Source organism: Acanthopagrus latus, chromosome 4 (assembly GCF_904848185.1).
Source record: "Acanthopagrus latus isolate v.2019 chromosome 4, fAcaLat1.1, whole genome shotgun sequence".
NCBI lineage: Eukaryota > Metazoa > Chordata > Actinopteri > Spariformes > Sparidae > Acanthopagrus > Acanthopagrus latus.
Genome location: NC_051042.1, coordinates 16,789,518 through 16,807,703, shown reverse-complemented (window position 1 = coordinate 16,807,703; position 18,186 = coordinate 16,789,518). Strand labels below are relative to the sequence as shown.

At 44.2% G+C, this 18,186-nt stretch overlaps 1 protein-coding gene across 3 annotated transcripts in view; it reads left to right on the top strand.

Annotated features, from left to right (window-relative positions):
- The window catches only part of pcdh17 (protocadherin 17), a 53,847-nt gene that overhangs the window by 20,904 nt on the left and 14,757 nt on the right, over positions 1-18,186 (top strand). For 2 of the 3 annotated variants that reach the window (XM_037095953.1, XM_037095951.1), the window contains exons 3-4: positions 2,380-2,438; positions 2,893-3,065. In XM_037095953.1, the coding sequence (XP_036951848.1) occupies positions 2,380-2,438; positions 2,893-3,065 (232 nt within the window). The remainder of the gene's footprint in view (positions 1-2,379; positions 2,439-2,892; positions 3,066-18,186) is intronic. The other variant, XM_037095952.1, reaches the window with a different exon arrangement.

The window sequence follows — 18,186 nt, the reverse complement described above, 5'->3', positions numbered from 1 at the left end:
AGTCAGATTTCGAGACCTTTAAGGCCAAATACACAAATGCCGCAGTTCGGGTCAGTTCAATTTGCAGTCGGTCAGTTTAGTTCAGCTCAGTTCAGTTCACCTCAGTTCAATTCAAGGAATCCCACAAGACGAAATTAGAAGGCAAGAAGTGCAGGGCATGCAACATAAAACACTCAATGACTCTTGCAATGCCAAATTAATTTATGTACTGTATGATCCAGTGTCTGATAATGATAATAAAACTACTGGACATCTAGCCAGAATGTATCATAACCCCCCCTCCCTCAAATTATCCTGTATTCATTGTGGGCTCTGACTGGCTAAGTACAAAGCAGCCCATACTGGCTGTTATCGATCCATTAATTGGAAAGTGGCCCATTGTAGTGAAAGGGCTGGGCAATATGGACAGACAGGAAGAGATGGAGGCTTAAGATCAGCCCGGACTCTAATTGGCAGGAAAGAGGTTACTATGAAGTGCCGTAATGTGCTTTTTATTGGCTTGCAGAGGGGTTATTTGGTGGAGGGATGCAGAGCATATGCTACTTTAAGTGCGACGAGAAAAAAAAGAAAAAAGAAAAAAGAATAGACCTTTGCTATTTCGAGTTTATTTCATCAATGGTAAACACTCCAGAGGGTGAACAAAAAATGGGATCCATCTGAGTCCTGTGAGTCAGTACACACAAAGTAAATTCATCCACACAGCAATCAAGGAAAACCTGCTAACGTCTTTTCATCCTGATCAGATTAAGTGCCAACAGAGCCGACTTGATTGAAAAGTATGTCCAAGGACGAGTCCCTGGTCATAAAAATACAGAATGGCCACATCAATATAAAGACTTCCATCTCCCCTTTTTGAAAAACTCCGGCTGTTATCATTTCAATGCCAAACTATTTCAAATATTCATTCTTCTAGTCCGTTGTTAGATTCCAGCCTTTGATACATTTTGTGGGTGTTTTTTTTTAATCTTTGGCGAAGGTTGAGGTGGAACGGAGTGTTAAGGTAGAGATAAAGGTGTTGGCAAAAGCATGGAAGGTCAAAGTACTGAGGTGGCCTGTCTGACCTTCACACACCCCTTTTTTCATACCGAGCCACCGCAGAGCACGGATGACATTGAAATACTCTATCGACCATGAGTCAAGCTGTGCATGTGAAAAAGCCTGGCACAAGGAGACATTACTCACTAAACATGACATTTTACCGCTATCAATTCAAGACAGAGTTGTGCACTACATAGCGTAATTATTTGTGTTGGTGATGAATACAGCCACAGCGGTGTGAAAGCTATTTCTCTTAAAGGCATTTGTTTCCTCACCTACCTCTACCCAACAGGGACTCTGAGATATTCCTGTAATAATTTAACAAAATATAAACACATTAGTTTCCGCCCCGCATCCTTCCATACATCCGACTGCTTTAGTTGTTTTTTCGATATTATTAATGTCTTTAAATGCCAGGAAGAAACTGGGAACCTGCATGACCTTTTATCTCAATTGACGTGATTAAAAACCCTCGCGCGCCATACGTTGATAAAATTAACAAGAGGGAAAAGAGAGAGAGAGAGAGAGAGAGAGCCAGGCCGTCGGAGAGACAGAGTAGTTTCCACTGTCGGCGTGATTGATCCGGTCCGTAATGCACTGCTGCATCCAGTGCTGAGTGTTTGTAGGGTTTGTACCAGTATTCCATTATGCTGCTGTATTTTGTCATACGTGCCATTGCTGTTTCTTTGTGTGGCTGTTTACCTCAGAGTTTTTTTTTTCGTGTTAACACGTGGGTTTTTTTTTTTATGTTTACTTTCCCAATTGATCCACATAACACCAAGCTCCCCCCCCCCCCCTTTTTTGTGTACGATTGGTATATAGCCCCTGTATCCAATAACCACCAGATGGTTCAACACAGATCCTCGCGAACAGTTTCTCAATTTCTGGAAAGAAAAAAAAAGAAAGAAAAGAAGTGAACAGTTTGTCACAGAAACGTTGTTAAAGGAAATAGCAAATCGCATTTTAATTTCTGCACAAATAGTGCCGTAATTTGGTTACGAGATGTTTAGCTGACACTTCAACGCGGATACTGCAAAGTTTTCCGTGCTCATCAAGGCTATTGTCCCCCCTGTTATTGATTATACTACGTCTGCCAGATTTGATGCTCAGCTCTGTGGTTTGCTCCCAAATGGCTAATTAGCCCGCTTTATGTGGTTAATGAAATGCTCCAACATAAACGATATAGAGCTCATAGCCACAGTGTTTTACTTGCCCCTACTCTGTCCTCTGCCTCATCTTTTTCTGCATAATTAATCACATGTCACTGGGAGATCTTGTTTCACAGCAGGACTCTGTAGAGCCCACTACATACTTTTCTCTCTCTTTCTCTCTTCTCCGCAGACGGACAATTTCCCCACTGAGCCTAATTATATGGGTAGCAGACAACAGTTTGTTCAAAGGTAAGAGCTGGAATCCATAACGGTCACCACATCTCAGACCTTTCTTTTCTTTTCTCCAATAGTCCCAACACAGTAGTTTTTTTTCCATCACTTACTCATCTGACAATGAATCGGACTGAGTCACAGCAGGGGTTAAGAAGGGCATGTACATTTAATTAGGCTGAAAAGTGGTCACTAACAGTCTTTTATCTATAATACATTAAATATGATCACACAAAGGAGTTTCCCTTTAGCAGACAGTAGTGGTGGTGCGGTATTATTCCAAGCATTTTATTGCACCTTAAATCCTGTTATACTCTTCTGCTTTTGTTAATCGTTCAAGGGTGCTCGTCATTGTTACTTCCTGTATTCAAACTGTATAAAAAAAAAAAAATAATCATCAAAAGTCTGAGAAATTCTCTGCCGCAGAATGTGCACCAATACTCTTCCACTTTTTTTCTCTGTTTTTCTTTAGTAGTTCAACATTCAAAGACCCCGAGCGAGCGAGCCTGAGAGACAGCGGTCATGGCGACAGCGACCAGGCCGACAGCGACCAGGACACCAACAAAGGCTCCTGCTGCGACATGTCTGCGAAAGAAGCCCTCAAGTTAAAGGCCACGGGCGTGAAACCGCCGCCTCTGGAGCAAGGTGAGCGCCTCATTGGCAAGTTTGACTGCATGAGGAGTGAGAGCTGCTGCGCCAAGCCAAACGCGCTTGAACCGAGCGACTATCAATCCTTTCTCTGCACCGCAGTTATTTGTATTAACGATTGAGCCCCTGACTTGCCTGAACGCTCACAATCTGAACTTCTACTTGGCTACTTTATTCTCCCCTACTTTGTTCTCTGCACTTTTCTCATTTAATGTGTGTGTGCCGCATGTGTGTGTGTGTGTGTGTGTGTGTGAGCCCCAATGTGTGTGTTTGAGGGTGTGAGTGAGTGTGCATTCTATACACGTCCTCAGTTTATCAAAGCAGACAAGCCCATTATGTTTTTATAAGCCCAACTACTTCAGCCTCTCCATTTAGTCCCCCTTCCCTGAGCACCCGTCTCTGAAACTTTGATAATGGAACATGGAAAATGACTTAGTGAGCGGCGTGCGATGTAGCTTCGTCGCGTGGTGATTAAATATGAATAATTATTCTGAGCACAGTGGGTCGGGCAGATTACACATGACATGTGTAGAACAATAACTCCCCATATGTGAGTTGTTGCAGTCCTCCTCACCCCAGCCACCTCACTTGATTAGTGCGGGGTCAAGAGAGGCAAGAAAACCCAAGATTATGCACTGGCCTGTACAGAAGTAATGGGACAGGAAGTATGGTACATTTCCCACCGCAGCTTCAACTAGTCATGTACCTCAGGCGTGGGCCATTACCTGCTTGGAAAAACAGATATTCCCACAGAAATACAAAATTCAAGCCTCTATGTATCTCACCGACTGGATCTCTAGAAGTACAGAGCCGTATACTGAACATGGATCCTCTGTAATGGTGCTATTAATCCTGGGAACAGAAGGGCTGTTCTACTCCTTGCGGAAGGACAATGACAATTTGTGCAACACTCTGTGCTGCAATATGCATGTCTTACTAGATAGAGTTTTTTTTTTTTTTTTTTTTATCCCTTTCATTGGTTTTTTGAATGGAAAAAAGCCGCACACAGTGGCAAGAGAAATTGGCCAATTAAAAGGCTCCATATGTTTCTCATTTTGAAAATGTTCCCATTTAATTGTCCGTGAGGGACTGAAAGAATCACATTTGTACACACACGCATACACATGACATGAGCAGAGCGGAGTGTGCTGGGCGGTAGTCAGTCTGTTGAAAAAAAAAAAAAAAAACAACGTTGGCGGATGTTTGCTTGCCGCTGCCTGATAGTTCCAACCTCAGCCTGTCCTACCATCTTTTTTCTGTGTGTCGCCTGCGATCAGTATCCTTTTGACGAGCTCGAACAAGAGCTCGTCGGACGGTACATGTGCACACACACACACACACACACACACACACACACACGGACAGAAGCTTGGGTGGTGCTGGAAAAACTCGGCAAAAGGCTGTAACCTCCCTCTGCCTGTTCCTCGCTCATCGCTGCCCTCCCGTTTGCTCTCACCCCGCCGCTGTGTTCGCACCCTCCGCCGCTGGCTCCACTTCTCCACCTCAACTTGTTTGGGGAAATCGATTGATGTGAGATTAGACAGTTAACTGGCTGCAGCTGGCTGTGTTTAGCCAATAACATGTGGGCTTAGCCGAGCCGTGGGGGAGGGCAGGGGCAGGAGGCCAATGCATTGTGAAAGAACAGTGATGATGAGTGAGGGATGGGGAACGCCGCTCTGGCAGGGTTCCAGCGCGTCTTTATTAAGCGAGAAAAAAGCGTTAAATCACATCTCATTTTGAGTTTAGAAAACAATATGATCCTCTGCCTTCCCAAACTGCCATTCGCCTTCCTGCTCCGGCCCTTTGAGATGTCTCACGAGATGGTCGCCTTGTGCCTGGTGAGCATAAGAGAGCATGTGCTTCTACCCACTCGCGCGCATGTAATTTATTGCGGTGATTTTCTGGCTAATTGATGGGGCTTAGTAAAGAGAGAACCGAAACGTGAGCTTTGAAAAGGAAGCGCGGTGTGATGTGGCGCTCTGCGTTCAGGTATCGCTTTCTGCAGCTTAAACGAAGCTCCCTGTGCGCGGACACATGAACTGCACACACGGAAGCACACAGGTACTGTATGTCTATTATCAGATGGGGGGGGGCGGGCAGTGGCTTGTCACTGGTCACCCTCCCCGGGGTCGCTTTCCTGCAGGCTTATTTTCTTCGCATCTCAGCACTTAGCATCTACTTCATAGGTCTCTCTCCACCCCCCTCGCCTTTCCCTCCTTCTTCCCATCTCAAGTCCTCTGCTTCTCTCTCCAAGCATAGCCCTCCCAATTACTCTCTGTAGCTCTCTCTGCTCGCCTGCCAGGACACTGTGGCCTCATTCACTGGCTCAGTATAAACAAAACTACAAGTGCACAAAGCATGTAGTTCAAGTCCCAATCAGTCCCCAACCCTGTTTCAGTTCTTAGCCTTTATAGTCACGAGGTTGTAGCCTGGAGTGTGCACACATTTGTGTCTCCCTCTCGTTTTTTTTGTTTCTTATTTCCTCATTCCTTTTAAGCCTTTTATACTTCTCTCTTCCTTTCCTCTTATTATTATTCATTCCCCCTCAATTTTCACTATTTACGCGCTCCTCTGGCAGTAGCCATTGGTAGAGCAAATACACAACTCCCCATTTCCATGCTTGTAATTCATCGCCTTCTCTGATGTTCCGCGCGCCTCTCCTTCCAGACAACATAATCTGGACATCTTCGCACCAGGGACGGATCTCAAATTGATTAATTAGCCCTGCAAAATTGGTAGCAATGTATTAATTAAGCGTAAGTATATCAAATGCAATTTTTTTGCCAGTTTTAAACGGTGATTAATAAATGCTCCGGCGCGTCTGCAGCAGACGTTGATATGAGCTCGCCTGGCTCCGGCGGAGTGGCTGGCAGCACATCGCTCGCCTCTGTGGAGATGACTGCCATAGTCGCTATCACGAACAGACAGGCGGCAGTGGTGTAGGGAGATGTTACCCACTGATAGGGCTGTCCGAGGAAATGGAGAGAGAGATGGATGATGGAGGGGGAGGAGGAGGAGGAGGACGAGCGTGGAGGGACACTGTTTGACAGGGATACTGTGTGACTGTACCAGCTGACCTATCCTAATTAGCTGCGATCTGAGTGTGATAATCAAGCCGCCTCCTGCCTTGTTTTAAAAGGGAGGCACAAGTGGCACAGAGGAGGAGGGAGGAGGATGTGATACTACAAGGACAGCAGGGGGTACGGTGTAGAGAGACTGCATGAGATGTGTTCCTATGACAGTGCGGTAAAAGGGCGATGAAATTGACTTTTCCCAGTTATTTGTGGCCCCGTTGATAGAAATCCCAATCCCCACATCATCCCTCAGCATGTGAAAAGCGTAAGTATGGGAAATGACATGCTTTGCCAATTGCTCTCACATGTGCAAACCCCTGGGCACATGCATGCACAGACATACATACTGTACACAAATAAAAGATGATGTTGCCGGTACAATATGTTTAATTATTACTCACAGAACCCCGTGTTTATATGATGCTTATCGTCTCTGTTAAGTAATTTATGGCGCCGACTTTGGCAGCGAGTCCTCCGAACTCGGATGCATGTACAGTTTATATAAGTGGATTTCATCTTGCCTCCTGGTAGCTGGAGATCTTAGAAACAGAGCTGAGTTCCCAGTATATTCATATTCTGCACTTTCTCCAACACTTTAAAGAAAAAGAAAAAAAAAAAACATACTGAAAAGTGGCTGTTCATAAATCTCTCGTAAAGCGTCTCAAATTGAGAGATATTTTATATTCAAATAGGCAGTTTCACAGAATGGAACACTTGAGTTTTTCGAGTTAATCCCTCATTTATTTCTGCTGCCTATATTGCAGTTTTAGCCAACAGGTGCGGGACAATATTGTCATCCTCCATCCCACAGGAGCCTGTCAGGGCAAATATGGAAGTCATGTTGACATAACATCACAGAATGTCTGCGTAATGCCTCTGGAAACAATGATGAGAGACTATTTGTTCCTTTAGACACAGGGCTGATTATTATTATAATTATTATTATTACTATTGTTATAAATTAGCATTTTCAATTAAATACAGGAAATGAAACAAAAAGAATGTATTTTTTTTTTAATGCCATTTTATGATATGGTTTCTAGAGTCCTGTTCGTGGCACTGCAACGTGACAATTATTCATCTGTAAAAAAAAAAAAAAAACATGAGAAAATGAGCTCGTTATGTGTTGTTTTGTTGAATAATAGGTTTTCTCTCCCACTTCACACTGAGACCAAACAAACTAAATATTCAGACTTTAATCCATCTTAAATATTCACCCGTCTTCCCTCGTGGCAGTCCTAATCTTAAGACTCAAGCATTACTGTACTTTTCCAAAGGGGTTTCAAGTCCCCGCAATCTCAGTTCTTCCTCTTTTTTTTTATTTTATTTTTAATTTTTTTATTTCCAGCAATTAACTGTGAATCGCGAGTGAACTTTTGATCAGAAAAAAAAAAAAAAATAAGGGAAAGAATTTGCAATTCCAAGATTAATTGACTGGTCAGGAGTCAGATCAGATGCCCTTTTCACACTTGTAGCCATGGCAACTTCTCCTGCTCACACTGGCCTTCAATAAACCTTTATCTGACGGTTAGAAAAGGGCATTCCATTCAACATCATTCATATTTCATGGACAGATAAATGCAGACACGTTTTTCATTGGGTGGCTCGATGCATATTACATCTGTAATTTGAATTCCTCTGAATTTGTATTCAGAATACAGCACCATCATGCCCGTCACGAGGTTGTGTTTGGCATGTATCCCTTCTTTTTTTTTTTTTTCACAAATAGTCAAGCCAAGTCAAGTCAAAGTTTATTTATAAACACATTTAAAACAACCACAGCAGACTAAAGTGGGAAACAGGTTTGATAACATAGTACCAGTACAGTTAATTATACAGTATATTACAGTCACTGTTGCAAGTAGTAATGCATGTTTGCTTAACATACTATTCTCCTAAACGTGTATGAAATAAAGAAATTTTCTCATGGCTGACAAATTTTACCTATAGAAGGCAAAACGATACATCCATATTATATATTTAGTTTATATTTTAGTTTATTATTAGCAAATGAAAAATACTGAGATAGTTTAAAGCTGTTGTCACTTTTTTATGGAATTCTCCATCTTGATTGAATTAAGTGAGCAGGGATACCAGAAATGTTCTTTTTTCTCTTTAACTGCATGAGCAGGGAGAGGAGAGATGTGTGTTACTGAGCAAAAGCCGATAACAGTGATTACTGTTGGATTACAGAGCTATTTTACACTTATTTCAAATACATCTCTCACTTACTGCAGCTTTAAATTGTTCAAACATTTTCGAAAAGGATCCGGAAGAACAGCTATAGTTGTCGAAAATTAAGTGTAAACTACATTTTCTCCAAGTCTGATGGATGGAGTTTGTATCTTTCTTTGAAACGGTAACACACAAAAAAAAAAACTAATTTTTTTGTGGTCTCTTTTGAGCAAATTGTTGTGCACAACGTGAAACTCTTCTGTCGAAGCAAGAGAAAACGGCAGAGGAAGAGAGGGACTCACAGTCGAGTTCACACGCAGCACAATTGAATCCCAGAAACAAATGAACAAAGCGACACAAAATCTGGCTGCTGGAGGAAGATAGGCTGGTCGAAGAAGCACTCCTTCTGAAACACTTCCAGTGGGCATCGGATCCAAAGTGTGGATGGAGCCGTGGCAGCGCCACCGGAACGTGACACATTCGCATCTTGTAAACAGGAAGACTGACTTTTAGACACTTGTCCATTTGTCACGACGCTTATGAGAACGAGACATGCTTCAAAGTTCTGATTTCTCATCAACGTTAATACACCCATCTTACTAGTGGTACTTGTATAACCACTTGTGATGTTTTTACATATATATGTGAACAAGACGCTATCATGAGGGTGCATAAACAATGGCCTGTTGTTATTAAGTGTACGTATCATCACTGGCAAGAATAAAAATAGCGCAATCCTCATTGGTTAGACCTTAGAAACTTGAGTGGAAAATGTACCTTTATCCACAATCGGTATAGCGGAACCATAACTGTTCTCGAAACGTTTTCCATTCAGCCCGTTATTTATCCGAACACCCCTCTGAGCAGACTGGCACACTAAATGTTTTTGAAGTCTTTGTCAGGGTGTGCTCTCCGGTGCGGAGAGGGCACCGCTAATGTGCGCATCTTCATACCATGTTAGAGCGATTGTTCCACAGGTTAATGGACAAGCATCTGCTGAGAGGAGAGGAGCTCCATTCGAGAGCGTAGCAATTAGTTAGTTTACAGACATTGCTCTAAACAGGTAGCATATGGGGGAGTCATGGTTTCATGTGACGCTATCACATCTGTCTGTTTAGACGTGATTAATTGACCGTCAGAGTGTGTTTACAACCCTGTGTGCGTCATTCCGGTTAAGTCCTCATAGCAACGCGAGCTGAACTTGTGTTCTCCTACTGACTGACACTCTTCATTGTTAGTTTAAAAATAAATAAATAAATATCAGGGTCATTTTTAGCACTTCTTTGTAGACTATGTGTCATGTCTTACTATCGAACCTTAAAGAATCCATCTAAAAGTCCGGCCTTGGGGAGTAGAAAAAACAAAACAAAACAAGAAACATCTGAAAACAGCAGCCAGATGCTCATGTTTCTTCGTTGTGTTTGTTCGAGCCGTTGGACAGAGAGGATTTGTCTCTGAGCCTTTCATCTTCCCCTGCTCCTCATCTTCTCGGCTCTCCATGGTCCGTCCCTGGCTGGGCTGATAGCCTGATTCATGGCAACATCACCAGCTACTCTTCCTGGTGTGGAAAATGAGAACCATCAGCAATCTGGGCATCACTCAAAGTCAAATAAGACTTGCTCGCGTGTGTGTGTGTGCGCGCGTGCCCATACACATGCGTGCCAGTTCGTGTGTTCCCTCCATTCTTAGAGGATGTGGCAGTATCGCACAGCAGTGAGGCGATTTTGCGGCTAAGCTAGTGGAATCCCGTGGAAAGCCTAAAATCTTGCGGGGTGAAGGGAGGGGAAATATCACAGTCTTAGGATTTCTTCTCTCATTATGGAAGCTTTAAAGGGATTAGTCTATTTTCTTTAATACATGAAGTTTTTATTAAATTCCATTGTTACGATTGTGGTTCATGAAGGGTAAGGTCCATTCTCACGTCCTTCCCTCTTGCGCTGAGCGTGTGTGATATTGCGCTGGGCCGGCTGTTGGGGTGTGATTTCCAGCTCCAGACCTCAGCCCGCCTGCGTGGCGGCTCACCCCCCCCCGATCCTCATTCAGCCAGTGAAGGCTATCTGAAGCACTGTGGCACCACTGCGTTGGAGAGGATTGATGAACATCTCAGACTCTTACCACTTGGGCCATAAATCTCTGACATTACCCCTTCACCCTGGCAGGCGCTGTGAATAATTATGGCATGTTTATGGAAGCAATGAGTAAAAATATGTCTTATTTCACTTTAAGTACCATTAAAACCTCTCATGATTGGACTCCTCATCTTCAAAAAAAAAAAAAAAAAAGAAAGAAAAGAAGAAAAGAAAAACACGCTAGATCCCCACAGAGTCCTTGTTTTTTTTTTTTTTTTTCTCCCACACCTTCCAATGCGAGCCGCTGCCCCTAAAAGCTTACGGTTGCCCGGCTCCCTCTCTCTCTCCTCGCGCCCGCTTTGTAATGAGAACATTACAGGGTATTAATCCAAGTGTGTGCTCACTCATATTAGACATTGGAAAAAAAAAAACACACACACACAAAGCCATTAAATGCTGTGGAAATTATTATTCAAGGCCCATTAAAAAATGTAGGCGCACTGAGTGTGAGGATTAGTGCAGAGTCATGGAGATTTAAAGTTAATCACTCTCTCTAACCATATTGTCAAAGTTTCATCCACTGTGAGGTCCAGTGAAACCTCAGTGATATTACTGTTATCTTTTTTTTTTTTTTTTTACGCGAGGTATTTCCGCTTGGTTTCCGCGGAACCTCATGTCAAGCTGGAGACGTTTCTGTCATCGAGGCCTCAGCTGCAGATGAATTTGAGTATTACTGTATTAATGCCTCATTTGTGTGTAGAAGAACTCAGAAAGTGAGGCCAGACGGTTTGATTACTTTGCATATTCCCGTGTTGACAGCACACAGACTTGCTTGCTGTAAACACCCGAGTAACCTACATTATCATCTGGAGTGTGTGTTTTTTTTTTTTTTTACACCCTGAGTGAGAGTGAACAAAACCCTCCTCGCTGAACTTGTTCTGCCACGCGAACGCAGCGAGAGAGAGAGAGAGAGAGAAAATCCAGGGTGTTTATCTCCTCCATCATCATGACAGACATGATTCTGCTCCCAGTTGTTCTCTTTGTAATCACATGAACAACAACCTTGTAGATGTGGTGTCTGTGCTATAAATGAAATTAATTAACATTGTGTGGCTGAGCCCCATGGCAGTGCAGCCTACGTTTTTGTTTTTTCTCTTTCAGTCTTTTCTTTCTTTCCGTCTTTCTTTCTTTCTTTTTTTCAGGCATTAACCTCTAATTGAAAAGCCTAGTTAAATGTGTGATAACACCACAGACAATTAGGATGTTATCATAACTTTTGATGCGGAGATATTTAAACATAGAGCTGGATTCAGAGAGCGGGGATGTTTTTTTCTTCCCAGCTGATGGGTGGTAACAAGTGAGCTTCTGCTGGAAATGGCAAACGGGCAGAGTGGTAATTCAGAATGCTCTGCAGCCCTCGTGTTTGTGTCTGTTTGTCTCTGAGACACACACACACACGGACTGACGGACAGAAATAACTCCTGTGAGCAATCAAAGACTGACTCGCTGAGTGGATGTGTTTTTAGAACATGCTGTTGTTGTGCATTTGTGCCCCCCTTGTGTACGTTTTCCCTGCTGCATCAAGTCACTGAGTGAGTTTTTGGCCTTTAAAAATGACCACAACGGCCTTCTAGCAGTTAAACAAAGGAGCGCTCACCATAAAAACTTAGTTTGTTGTCATAGCACCTCTTGAAGAGTATGTGTGCGGCAGAGCAGGAGAGGAGCTGTTCCAGTATCTGCTCTCAGTGGGCGAAACATGTTGTCCAGCGCAGCAGCAGGCAGGAGACGACGGAGCAGATTATAATGATACAGATCATCGTCACTTCCTGGACCAGAGCCACTCCGCGGCCATCTGTCCCCTCTCCATGCTCAGCTGGGGCGTATGTGTGTTTAAGTGTATGTTTGGTTGTGTGTGTCAGATTCTAGACATTAACCACATTTTTTTTTCTTTTTTCCATATGCCTTGCTAACCTCTTCTACTTCCCACCTATCATTTTCCAGTCTTTACCATTACCCCTCTCATCTCTCTGAGCACACGCATGCCTTGAAATCTCCATCTTTGTTTCAAATGTAAAGATTGTTCAAGCAGTTTGTCAAGTCAAATCATCCAGCGGGTGCAAAACAAAATGCAAAAAAAGAGCCGCTTGGTGTGCTCTCTTTCAAATGATCATACATTGAACAGAATGAGTTGGTTTTGTGTGCCACCTGCACAGCCTGAATCCGGCTGTGCACCACAGGTGCGTCATTTGTGCTTACTTGTATATTTATGTCAGTTAAGTAGCACTCAGAGCAGTGAGTGCTGCCATCAGTAGTTTGTGTCTGTTGAGTTGGATTTCAGTCAAATCACAAGAAACTAATCCACCAAGATATCCATGAAATATTCCGAAGTCTTGAAATACTGACATGTAACAGTTTACTGTTTAGTGAAGGCTGTAATATTACACATTCTTGTGTGAAGGAATATGCCATGAATTGGAACTTTACATGCAGTGCCACAAGTGCCCTCCATGCCTTTAAAAGGCAGGGCACACTGTACTTTTGAGGGCTGATCGTTATTGCATGCCTTATCTGTGTATCTGAGAATACAATAGCCAATAAAACGCCTACAACGTGATACGCTATCATACGGAGACAGATTGAGAGACATTGCACTCGTTCATAAAAAAACACTTGCGCTTTTCAACTTGGATGTGTTGCATATGAGGAATCCACACCGGTAGCCTGTTCTCGCAATTAGAGGAGTTAATTCTCTAGTCAGCTGGTAACAATACTGTGGGAGGTGAAGTCACGGGCAGCACAGATCTCTTTTTCAAACAGCTTTGTCTCTGATCACAGTGGAAGCGTCTCACTTGCAATCCCGCTGCTCGCTTAATGAATTCGTGTCTCGTGTTTGCGAGCTATCTGTGCCGCTTACAGCCATTTTCAATATCGAGAGTTCCTTTGAATTAGCAAACTGATCGGCACCTGCACGGCAATGCAGAAAGTGGCGTCTGTGAAAGCGTGCAGTTACATTGATATGTCTCTGTATGGATTGGGTGGTGCGGACACAATCGGCCGAGATTTGAATCACACAATGCAATGGTTTGACTTGTATTGGGCCCAGTAATGCTCTATTGGATGCAGTAACGTTATTAATTACGGAAACACCCGAGTGACAGATTGTTTGATCAGTTCCATGCAGGCAGCTACAAACTGGGAAATTGCCCTGCTTTGATTATGTGAAAACGAAATGCCTTGAAAAAAATGTACTTCGACAGAGATTTCAGCACAACTTCCGCTGAATCAGAGAGATGCGAGCGTAGACCCGCTTTTGTCCAGGCTGTTTCCTAGGCTGATGTGAATGAATATTTGTGGTGCCCTGGGGCATTGTTTCCCCATGTTACACGGCATCAGGAACCAGAGAGATAAATGGGCCCCGGCCTGTCCAAGGCATCAGGACTTCTTCTCTGTTCAGCCATAACTAGTAATGTCCTTTCATCCACTGCCTGCAGTGCTATAGATAATGGAGTAGTTGAAGAAGAGGAAATGCTAAAACAAAGAGAGGATGCGATCTGTGCAATGACGAAGGCTGGGATGATCAGAGATGTCAGGAAGAAGTAGAATCGTATATATGTAAGGAGCTATAGTGGCAGGGCCTAAATGGATTAAAATCAAAGGACGCTCACATAGATGCATTGAATAATCAGACGGACATCCAAGATAAAAGAAGTGGTGCTGCAGTGAAGGAGGGAGGAAACATGGCAACCGGTTCATAAGAATGATGAGAAGCGGGAGCTCATGGATGGATGGATGGATGGATGGATGAATGGATGGATGGATGGGCGAAGAGGGGTGGGACCGGCAGGCAGGCTCCATGGGAGATTGGCTTATATAGCACGGTGCCGGGGCCTCCTGTGGCGACTGAGCCACCAGTTCGAAAGAAAAAAGAAAGAAAAAAACCTGTCACATAAATGCATACCCTCTCTTAAGACAAGCCTGAACCCGGTCAAGTGCACACACATCCACCAGGGGCATAATTGCAAACATTGCTGCGGCATAAAAAGACTCATTAGTCTAACCGCTACAGCTGCGATAAATGTGCTTTAAAGCATTTGCAGCATTACTGAAACTTTATCTGGGAAATACAAGCTCGCTATGTGAATGTCATATCTCCTTCACACGTGCCGTACTGCACTACAGCGCTCTCAGACTGACGGAGATCGAGAGAGAGGGAAGGGCCGCACGTGAGTGTGTGCGTCTCGGGGTATGCGAGGGACGGCGGCTGGGAGTGTTTTTCTCCGATAACCTCAGTTTGTTACTTTTTGATCCTGCTAAATTAAGATAAGGGGCTTGGTTAATTAAACTGTCACATGGCAATACCTTGAGGAATTGCGAGGCCAAAACAGCTTTAATTGGGTGGCTGCTATTGTCCCCTGCGCTGCCTCACTTCCCCGGGAATCAGCCCCACAGAGGGGAGGGGAAAAAAAAAAAAAAAAAAAAAACACCCCTCATGGCTACCGGCAGAGGATGGAAGGAAAACGACGAGTTGGGAGCGATCGTGGGTGATTTGATTTGGAGTGCATAATAAAACGACGTCCCCTGCTCGACTTAGTATCATTTAAAGCCACTAAATCCAAACGCGCAAACTCCTGCGGTGTCTCCATGAAAGGGTGAGAACCGGGTTCAGGTGAAGGATTTTAATTGCTGCCTCAGCATGCGTGAATGAGAGCTGAGTAATTTCCTATACATCGCTGTAATCTCTACGGCGTATTGGTCGCGGGTCTCCAAAGCCCCCACGGACAGTGTCGGCAAGCTTGAGATGCATCTGTAATTACCAGCAGCCAATTAACAGCTGACCTCGCACTCCCACCTCAAACCACAACAAAGATCTATTATGGAGATTTTCGAAGGCTTGCAGTGTAAACAACGGAGTGTGATGGATCTCTGCGCGGCGCTTATGGGTGTTTGCACCTCCTCGTCTGGTGTACGCATACTTCATTGATATTCAGACCACGGCGGGTTAGACAGTCGCATGTGTTGCAGGTGTGTAGGGTTTTTTTTTTTTTTTTTATCCTCGGCTCCTGATTATCCTATACGTGTGACTCCCACCACGCCGCGCCAGATTCACTTGTTCTCAACAGTTTTGTTTGGGCGAAATTAATTGTAACAAGTTAGCTAGTTAGTCTTTTAGGTGACATTTTTCTGCGGTGCTGCACGATGCATCATATTCACTGAAATGTCAGCGGCAGTGCGTGATATAGTTTAAGAAAACAAACATCGCTTAGTTTATTGGGAGATCACAAACGGTGCAACACTGCTGCTGCCGCTGCTGCTGCTGCTGCTGAAAGTATAGAAGTAGGGGTTAAGAAGTATCCTGGACAGCATAATGCCCGTTGTGCGGCGGTGTTTTGAAAACAGTCGTCCATCTGTCCCCGAAGGTGATCGAATTGCGCCGTGATTAACGAGCGGGAAATCTGGGTGGTGGTCCCCTGTGCTCGCTCTCATCCCCTCCCAAGTGGGGATCAGAGAGGATGAAGTTTTTGAGCCCAGGGATAATCTAGTTCCCTCGATTGTGATAATGCTGCTCAGGATGATCATGCGGATGAGAGCCGGGTCTGGCGTGGCGTGCGCACGGCCGTGGGATCGCGCTCGCATGCACTTGTGTGGCTGCGTGGTGGTGGTGCTCGAAAGAGAGAGAGGAGAGGCAGACAATGGCAGGGTGAGCTGGTGAATTAGCACACACAGGCCAATGGAAGATACACACTCTTGCTGTTGCTGTGTCCAGGCAACCGCATCAGAATTCAAGATGTATCGAACAACAGGTGATCGCGACCACTTCCTCCTCCGTGGGCACTACATTACGACCACTTCTCCTCAGAAGTGAATAAATGCACAGCAAATGTAATCAAGTGATGCAGAAGTTAATTTCACACAGAACTGCAGCATGAAATAAAATCAAACGTTTTACATGTCGAGAATTTCTTGGAGACTCGAGTTGACCCGGGTTTGTTTGTGGTCTTTGAGGATTTTGATTTTCTTCGCGACTCACAATCGGTTTGTGAAATGACAGTGAGCTTAAGCTCCACTGAATCTCATTTTAGTTTTAAGTTCCCTGTTGTTCCGCATGGTCTCTTCCCACCCTGATCCGTGTCTGGTGTTGGTGTCCAGCTGTTCCATCAGCACGACAAGTGGTTCAGGGAAACTCCCTCATTGTTCACTGACCAATCGCAAACACACCAGAATGCTGTCAACGAGCATTTTCCACCCAGTGGTTTGCATTTGCCTGCACCTGTGGTTTTAGCCCTGAGGGCAGGGGATGCAGGAGGGGGGTGGCAGAATGGGGAGATGCTGGGCATTGGGGTGGAAAGGCAGCCAGGGTTGGGATTAGGCTGTCTTTCTGTCTGCGGAGATTAAACGAAATAGATTTTATTGTTGAGTTTCCTCCCGTTTTGTCGTGTTTTCCTCAAAATGCATCACAGGACGGCTGAGCCTAAGCACCCAAATTTGCATTTTTGGTAATTTGCATGAACTCATTGGAGCTCGGAGGCAACTTACGGTTGTGTGTGCACGTATGCATGCAAGCGTGTGTGTGTCTGGGCATGTGCTTGGTAATTTGACAAGCAAAATAAAGAACTCGTCCAAACAATCCAGTAGACATGGCTGGAAAAGAGCCTGCGCTGCACTCGTGGAAATCTTGCACTCGAACCTCCTGGACTGTCGAAGCATTTGCTGCTCAAAATTTACTAGAATGTTAGAAAATCACTCTTAACTGCCTCCACTGACTTACAACATGTTGTAACACAGTATCATGCTGCAGTGGAAAGTCTACTGTGGAGAGCTACTAGAGTAGATAGACTCTGCACTGCAGTGCTTTGCTAGCCGGGGTTGTGAATCTTATCAGGCGGAGTTGTGGTGGTGGATTCTGTGTGTGTCTGTGTGCCTGTTTGCGAGTGTGTGTGTGTGTGTGTGTGTGTGTGTGTTTGTGTGCTTGCGTGCATGTGTGTGTGTGTGTGCCCAGGCCCCTCTGGAGTCCATTAATCCCAAATCTAACAGACTTACTGCAGAGGCAGCCTTTGATGTGTGTTGAATCCCTCTCTGGAATATTGGATGCTGCTTCCATAATATTCACTTCCTATTCTATCATCAGGAGTACATTGTTTTGTTTCCTCCCCCCCTCCCATGATGCCAGGATTTGTCCAGAAGGACAGGTGGCTGCCGTGTTATGAGTTTGTTTACATTTCAGGTGTGTTTTCAGCAGTTCTCTGATCTGTAATTTTACATCTCTGAGCTCTTTTAATCCCATTCTTATCTTGTGTAAGCCTTCTAATCTTTGACCCTAATCTTAAACCACCACATAGAATGGCGCAGCGTGGACCGAGGAGAGTTGTTTTTCTCACCTTCAGATTCAATGCATATATTTGTCAGAGAGGGCTGGGGTCCTCTTAGCCCGTGGGTTTTCTTTTTTTTCGCACGAGCTGAGACCGAGAGGTACTTATTGCTATATATTTCTATTTATTTGTGTTTTATTGCAGCAGCCCGGACTTGAACCCAGCCTACTTTACAGCCTCGCACTCACAACCCACCAGTCTCAGGAGTGAAACATATGGAGAGGCAAAGAAAGTATAAATTAGATAGTGAGATGGAAAACACATTTCTATTTGAAATGATTATCCCCCCTGACGAGTAGACTAATAGACCGTTATTGCATTTCCGTCAGTTTCTTTTAATCTAATCATACTTATAAACAGAGGAGCGGAGAGTGTTAGTGTGCGCGCCGTGTTTATCCACACCGAGACGCGAGCAACCAGTGTCTAGACTGGC